Source organism: Cryptomeria japonica, chromosome 7, assembly GCF_030272615.1.
Source record: "Cryptomeria japonica chromosome 7, Sugi_1.0, whole genome shotgun sequence".
Taxonomy (NCBI): domain Eukaryota; kingdom Viridiplantae; phylum Streptophyta; class Pinopsida; order Cupressales; family Cupressaceae; genus Cryptomeria; species Cryptomeria japonica.
In genome coordinates, this window is record NC_081411.1 from 629,480,110 (window position 1) to 629,488,531 (window position 8,422).

Consider the following 8,422-nt stretch of genomic DNA (forward strand, 5'->3'; position numbering starts at 1 on the left):
CCCTATCAATGCATAACTGAATTTTAATGAAAATATGAAAATAAACTTATTATTAGCAATCAAGGCAACAATTTCCAACTCAGTAAATGGTGCCATTAAAAGAGATACAAAACTGCAGTACCAATACCTGCATCTATAAGTCGAAACGCCAAAGTGATACTAAGAAGGAGGTTACAGCAGCAAAAGCGGACTATACAAAGATCTATCATTTATACACTGCCATCGTCAGAGAATCAGTTTGACCTTTTGCGCAAAGTTTATCGTCCCTCTAGAGAAATCGAAATAGAAGCATCTGCGCTACGACTGTAACATTTAGGAGATCTCCAAGTATTACGAAGCATCAAAATTAGCTATTGGAGCTTCTTCTTCAAGTGTTTGCAGAACTTGTCTCGTTCCAGGCCTACCATCTGGCTGAGGATTAGAACACAGTACCCCAATTTGAGCACTCTCTCCATCTCAGCTTCAACGTATTGCCCGCCAAGATTCGGGTCTACTGCATCCATCACACTGCCATTGCCATCAAGTTCTCTCACCCTGTCTACCAGAACTACATGAGCAGGTTGGAGAGAGGGATCTACAGGTCTCCTTCCGCAAGCAACCTCCAACATCAAAATACCAGAGATGAACACATCTGTGGCGGGGCTGACCTTTCCTGTGTGTATGAGCTCTGGTGCGATGTATCCCAGCGTTCCCACAACGCGAGTAGTGCTCGTAGAGACGGGCAAGCCCAAAGTCCCCTAACTTTCCGTTAAAACTCCGAGTCCAACAAAATATTGCTGGACTTGATGTCTCTGTGCACTACGCGTTGCTCCCATTCTTCGTGAAGATATAGCAACCCCGCAGCGACATCCCTGAGGACTCTGTACCTCTGACCCCATTTAAACACCACCTTTAGGTTTCCAAATATCATTTTGTCCAGGCTCCCATTTGGCATGTAGTCATAAACTATCAATAGCTGGTTTTGTCGCCTGCAGAAGCCTCTGATCTGGACAAGATTTCGATGTTAAAGGCGACCAAGACTGGAGATCTCAGCTATGAAGTCCTTAACCCCATCATCTGTTTCTCTCAGAATACGTTTCACCGCCACCTGGAGGCCGTTTGTGGGAAGGACTCCTTTGTAGCCCTGGCTAAAGCCTCCGCATCCCAAAAGTTGCTTCTCTCCAAAGCCCTTTGTTGCAATATGTAGGTCCTTATACTGAAACCTGTGAGGCCAATGCTCCATCTCCCATTCTTCAATAAGATTTCTATATTGCTTTCTCTTCAACCGAACAAGTGATGCTACCACCACCACAAGAAGGAGGACAACGCAAGTTGTCATAATACCCGCAGTCAGTCTGGCGTTTGAGTTCTTGATATCTCTGGGTATGAAGGATGGAAAATCAGATGTGTTCAGAAAAGCAGCAGTTCCGTTTGTATTGAAGCTCCAGCAGAGGATGTAATTCTCTTCAAAAATGACTCCCGTAGCTGCTGAGAAACCAACATACATTTATTCTTCTACAATTTTAGGCAGAGACGTATTTTTCATAAATATCAGTAGCGTTTCTGGGCGTTGAGAACCAGCTTCTGCAATGGTGACCCTGAGCTCGTTTTGAAGATGGTCATAATCAATCCAAGCCTGAATATTATGTCCACTCTTGTGATTTTAATCTTGGAACTGATTGTTGTCGGTCCAGAATCCGTAAGGCGTAGAGTTTACAGACCTGAGATCGTTGAGATCCACACCAACGTGATTGTCGTTGATGTCGTAAAATTCCAAATTCTTTAAAGTTAAGAACTCGACGGCAAATAGATGATTAGAGGCCTTTCCCATACTTGATAAGTTTCTAATCAAGCCAAGGTACTGATTGGATGAAAATCCCTCTAGGGACTTGTGGGGCGTCATTAAATACGCCATACCAAAACCGCTATGTGAAGTTGAAGAAGCAACAATGCTAAACACAAAACTTGTGCTGAAAGACAAGATAGAATTCAGGGAACCACGATCTTTCATACGTATGGGATGTCGATAAAAAGCACGACTGATACTGTATTGGAATTGACCATTAAAGGAGATGACATTAGACTTCACTGAGGCATTCGCAAACAATTCGAGGGACGACGCATTGAATTGGTTGAAGATAAAATTTGTATGGGCATCTACAATATTGAGCAACGGAGGGAAGAGGGAAAGCATAAGTATCGCACATACCCGTACCATTGTAGTGATCCAGATCTATTTCTATTCTCTCTCCTAACTTAAAGCATAATGACAACCAGGTATCAAAATACAAGAGAAAAAACAAAGGCAGATCAGAAATATGTTGTTTCAACATATGGCCATAGAAACCAAAGTTGAAATAGAAATACATGCAAGGAAAGGAAATATGTTTTTGTGAATCAAGATAGCAAAATTGTACGGATTTACCTTTATTCTGTCTTGCAAAATTTCTATTGCTTTGCCTGATTCCCCTTCTCACGCCACTCTTGTAATATTTAAAGGCTCTTGTTAATTCGAAAGTCGGAACCTTTCTGGTTGCTCTTGTTGGAGAGAAAGACTCATATATAATTGTAGCTTTCGTGTTGCTCTCTGCCCTCATGGTCCATTTGGAGTTTAATTACATCTCGTTCGTCATCCATGTTTTCTCGAGGCTATTATCAGTCAAACATTTTAATAAATTTCAACCAGACGTTAATGAAAAAATAACCATCTTTAAACAAGTCGTTCAAAATCATCTTAACTATTCACATCAAAATGGACCATCTATAAATCTATCCTCCTGTAATGCCCCTCCAGCTAACTCTTCTACATTATTGCTCCTTGAAGTGGATTTGGCTATGTGTTTTGGATGCAGGTAATCTAGCTCAAAAAACGGCTGACTCACTTTCGTGTTACACACACAATCAAAAAATAAAAGACCCAGTTACTTCTTCCGAGCATAGCCGAGATCTGTAATTTTCAACTTACCCTCGTGTTATGCAGAAATCATGGTGTTTTAAGAGCTAGATTAGCCACAACCATGTGCTTTTGGTTGTCATTTGCAATTTGGATGTAATTTATTTTGTGGTGTTTTGATCTTATTCTCATGCTTCATTTGATTTTAGTGTATGGCCTTGAGTGCCCATCTTATGCCCTATTTGATATATCAGTTTGTGATTGTTCTAGACCCCTAGTATGTTGCATTGCATTATGGTGATTTGTGATTATGTAGTTATATTGAGATGCATGATGACCTATTGTGTCATTAATGATAATGATAGAGTGATGTAGTGATTTAGATCTGCCATGAGTGAGATGCTAATTTGATTATGATTGGAATGTAACAAATGATCTTATCTTGATTGGTTAATTTGAAAGTGGTAAATTGTGTATGTTATTTTATTCCATTAAACGATGATACTCATGTTAGATTTAGTGGATGGATATGATGATGATGATGATGGTGATGATGATGTTATGATGTTAAACATTTGGGGAATAATTATATGAATATTGATGTTGTTATTTCAAGTACTTAATTAGATAAGACTGTTATATATATGTGTGTGTGTGTGTGTGTGTGTGTGTGTGTGTGTTAATTGATGATGATAATGATGTTAGATGTGTTCCCTTTGCTATGCTAATGTTACACACACACACACACACACACACACACACACATATACACACATACGTATATATATATATATATATATATATACATACATACATACATACATACATACATATATATATATATATATATATGTAATGGTATATATATGTATATATATGTATATGTATGTATATGTATATATATGTATATGTGTGTATACATATATATGTATGTATATATATATACGTGTGTGTGTATATATGTGTGTGTGTATGCACACACACAAACATACACACATATGGGTGAACTCACAATAATGGTTCCCACTTTTTTGCCACTTTTGACACTGAGATGTACTTTTTTAAAATAATCTTCAACTTCCGAGAACTATAACTTTTAAACTATTAAAAATTTGAAGATGATGTAAATTAGTGATTTCTAGCATTTTGTTTGTAGATTCTATATACATTATTTTCAAATTTTTTTGAAAGATTTTTTAAAAAATTTTCCATCTCCCTCGAAAAGTAGTTTTTTACAACAAACTACATTTTTTAAGAGTGATGTGCCTTCCGTAACGCATAACTTTTTTTCTATAAATGATAAAAACTCAATTCTTTCGAATTTTGGTTTGTAACATCAATATCCAGGGCATGCATTTGGTTTTATAGTGATATGTTCAATATTTTTCATTTTATAAAGTTTTGAAGTCCGACTAGTCATAATTCAAACATAGGTTTACGTTTGAACACATAACTTGTTCTATATAAATCGAAATTCAATTTTTTTTTTTTTGTTAGAAAGAAGACATCAATACCAAGGGCATAGATATTTTTCAAAATTTTTTTGAATTAGTTTCTTATTTTTCCCAATGCGTTGAACAGAGAAGTTCATGTTCGGTTAAAAACCAACTTTTAATAAAATTGAAAAATCAAGAACATAATAAATTCAAAATATAACAAAATTATATCCGTTGGAAAGCTTGTTTCGAGTACTACCATCTAATATTTTTGGGTTATGAAGATTATTTCATTCGTGTACTGAACCAGAGCTCCGAAGTCATTAATTCTTCAGAACTCTGAAATTTTTTGGGAGAAACTTCCAATTTTGGGGTTTCGATCGAACACATGTTCGATCGGATTGGGTTCGCTCGAACCAAAGTGGGTTCGAGCGAACCCCCATTCGCTCGAACCCACGAGCTAAATTTCGGCACACATTTTTTGGTAACTGCCATGTTCGAGCGAACCCAACAACTTTTAACTGTCGGCTTTCGTTCGAACACGGGCCGACGCATTTTTTGTTTTTTTTTTCATTTGTGGAATCGTATAAATATCTATAATTTTTTTTCGCTTTTTATCACTCAAATGATTAAAATAATTCGCACTTTTGGATGAGAGAAGATATTTGAAAATTATTTTGAAAGCGAATAATTTGAAGGTTTTTTGTAAAAGCATGGGGAACAAGAAGAGAAGGCAAAATAAGACTGCAAGGAATTATTCTCCCGAAACGGAAGAAAGATATCGAGAACAAAGAAGACAAAGATATCATGATGCAAGTATGTATTTTTAATTTTATTTCTATTTAATTTAATATGTATTACGTATCAATTAATTAAGATTCAATATTTTTTATCTAATATTTTTAATAGGATTAAAAATAATTTTGTTTTAATTGGAAAACATAATTAATTTGAGATAATACATGTGTATTTGCAAATTTCAATTTCCATCAACTTGCTTGTTGTGTAATTGCATTTTTCTCCTATATAATTAAGTTCATTTATAATAGATAAGACCTATTATGTCATAATTTTTAGGTTCTAAATTATATATATTGAATATTTAATCTACATGTACAAGTAATTTCATGTGATAGGTCCTTTAATATCACATAATATATTTGTCTTAAGGGTAGTTAAGCATATTAATTTTGTGAAATGTTTTTTCAAATGTGGTCATATTGATTTTAATAATAAGGCCTATTAGGACTGTTACATTGATTATAGTTCTTAAATGTGACATAAATTTATAACAAAGAAGATATTTAATTTAATATGTATTACGTATCAATTAATTAGAATTCAATATTTTTTATCTAATATTTTTAATAGGATTAAAAATAATTTTGTTTTAATTGGAAAACATAATTAATTTGAGATAATACATGTGTATTTGCAAATTTCAATTTCCATCAACTTGCTTGTTGTGTAATTGCATTTTTCTCCTATTAAACATGTTGAATAATTTAGGTGAACTATTTATATTCAACTTCACGTACATGCAAAAACATTTCAGATTAGGAGGTCTATTATGCAATAATAGGTCTTAAATATACTCACATGTGACAAATTATAGTCCACTTACATTATGGTCCATAACAAATTAATATGAGGTCACCTAAGTTATCGTATGCATGCATCAAAATATTTGTACTTTTAATTTTCAAAATTGGAATTTCTAATTTATCAAAATTTTATTTTATGTGTTAAATTAGTGCTCAAAATTAGAGATTGAACTTTAATCCTAACCTGAGAACAAATTGAACTTTAAACCTAAACAAGTAATTTAATTAGAGTTATAACAATAAGGTCTTAAAAAAGTATTTAAATTTAATAAACCAAATTGAATGGGCTTTAATTTTAACATGTAAAGCTTTAAGCCAAATTCACCCCTATTCTTAATCCTAATTGAATAATCTCTGATTAATTCAAGAACCTTACACAAACTCTTAAATTATGTGCAGAACGGGCAAATGAACCTGTTGAAGAACACAATATAGTTGATGAACATAGGGAGGAGATTGTCCAAGTTGAACCAATGGAGACCTTTGAAGGAGAGGGGTCAGGCTCCTTACCTCCTACCACTGATATGGATGAGCATATTGTGGATCTAGCTAAACAAGTGAAGAGAAATATTTTTTATAAAAATTTAGATCATTTACTTGAAATGGATGTGGATGAGTTGAAACGTCTCAGTGAAGAACCTAGACATACTAAAAGGAGGTCAATGAATAAAAGTGCAAAAGAAATAATGTCGCATTTCAACAATCTTGATACTACACTAGAAAAAGCTCAATTGTTATCAATTGTACTTACTCATAAAGACTTAATAGATCCAATGAAATTGTTGGGTATAGATACAACAAATCAAAAGAGGAAATATTCTCAGCTACAAAAATCTATTGTTGATAATGTTAAGAAAGGTTTGGTGAACATTGGTAAAAAATATCGAAAACTAGATAAGACCATTTCAAGAAGAGTGATGTTGACATCTTTAGTAAATGAAAGATTGCCTCAAAAAAGACAAATCTCTTCACTGTCATCTGAGTTTGGTTTTAGTAGAAGGACAATATCTAAATATGTTAAAAGGAGAAAGATTTTGGATGATACTACCTCAGAAGGGAATTGGGCAATTATGTGTAGAGCTCCTCATTCTGATAGAATTGAAGATGTTGTTAGGAACTTTGTGACAAGTTTTTGGAATGATAATACTCGCCCTTCATCAAATAGTAGAGATGTTATCAAGCAAAGGATTGGTCCTGATCGTTATGATCTCCATGTAAAACATTGGCTAGACACAACAAAACATGAATTGTATGTATTGTTTACTAAAACAAACCCTCATATAAAGATTGGACAAACCATGTTTGAACGGTTAAGGCCATATTATGTGAAGTTAAACAAAGTTTTCGAAACTTGTTGTTGTTGTTATCACATCGAATTTGACTTGTACTATCAGGTGTTTCGAAAGATTAGAGAAGATAATGATGGTTATGAAAATGCTCCTCCTAAACGAACAAGTCAATTCATAGCATCCATCTTATGTGATAAATCAGATGATAATGCAACCGGTCAAATAAATTGCATAAGAGGAATTTGTGGAACATGCGGGGACTTGGCTAAATTGCCTTTGAGAGATGAAGATACTGACATGAGGAAGATGGTAAATTGCAAGAGTTATAAGTACAAAAAAATTGAAACAAAATTTGGAAAGGAATCTACAAGACTAGATTATGTAGAAGAAGAAATACCTATTGGAACATTTATGGAAAATTTTCGTAAGTTGATAAAACCATACATATGCCATGGTTTTTTTGCCAAGTGGCAAGTAGAACAATTTAAAAGATTAAGAGACACTTTCCCACTTGGAACTATTTTATCTGTAGTTGACTTCGCAGAGAATTACTCTTTTGTGCATCAAAAAGAGATTCAATCAGAGTATAAGAAAGCATCAAATAAAGTACACAGGAGAATGTATAGAAAATGCACATGATGTTGTTGAATGGTGTAAGAAACACTTTGAACAACCTAATTATCCTGGGGACTCATCATCAAGAACATATAAGCCCATTCCATATAGAGTGTTTTGGGAGATAACCGGTACGTGTTCTCTTTTAGTATTTTATTCTATTTTTTTTTAATTTAACAACTTGATCTACATGTATGTATTCTTGTACACATGTACATTTTACAGATGTGGATAGAAAATCAATGCATGGATGCAAGAGTGTGGAGAGGACAAGATCTTTGCATTGTGTCATGAGTACAGATAATCGCCCATGGACATTATACACTAGAGATTATTCATGTTTTTGTTCTGAATGCATTTTCAAAAACTATGTTGATTGCAAGAACCAAGAGCTTGGATATGTTAGTGAATGGAAAATGGTGCCACTAGATGTTTCTGACACATACGAGGATTCAAATGAGGATGAAAACTTTGAAGACATTCCTTTGATTTTTGGTGATTACAATCATATTTCAGGATTGATTAAAAAAGGTATGTATGTACATGACGTACACATGTAAACATTTCCTTAAAAATGACATATAACTTAGAATTTATTTAACTTGT

At 33.9% G+C, this 8,422-nt stretch overlaps 1 protein-coding gene across 1 annotated transcript; it reads right to left on the bottom strand.

The window, feature by feature from the left end:
- Positions 1-1,003: 1,003 nt before the first annotated feature.
- LOC131856876 (L-type lectin-domain containing receptor kinase V.9-like) lies at positions 1,004-1,486 on the bottom strand. The gene has a single exon (XM_059208829.1). The coding sequence runs from the start codon at positions 1,484-1,486 to the stop codon at positions 1,004-1,006; it is 483 nt and encodes a 160-aa protein (XP_059064812.1).
- Positions 1,487-8,422: the final 6,936 nt, after the last annotated feature.

Excerpts from the sequence above, each read along its gene's own strand:
- LOC131856876 (XM_059208829.1), bottom strand. The coding sequence starts at position 1,486 with ATGTATGTTGGTTTCTCAGCAGCTACGGGAGTCATTTTTGAAGAGAAT.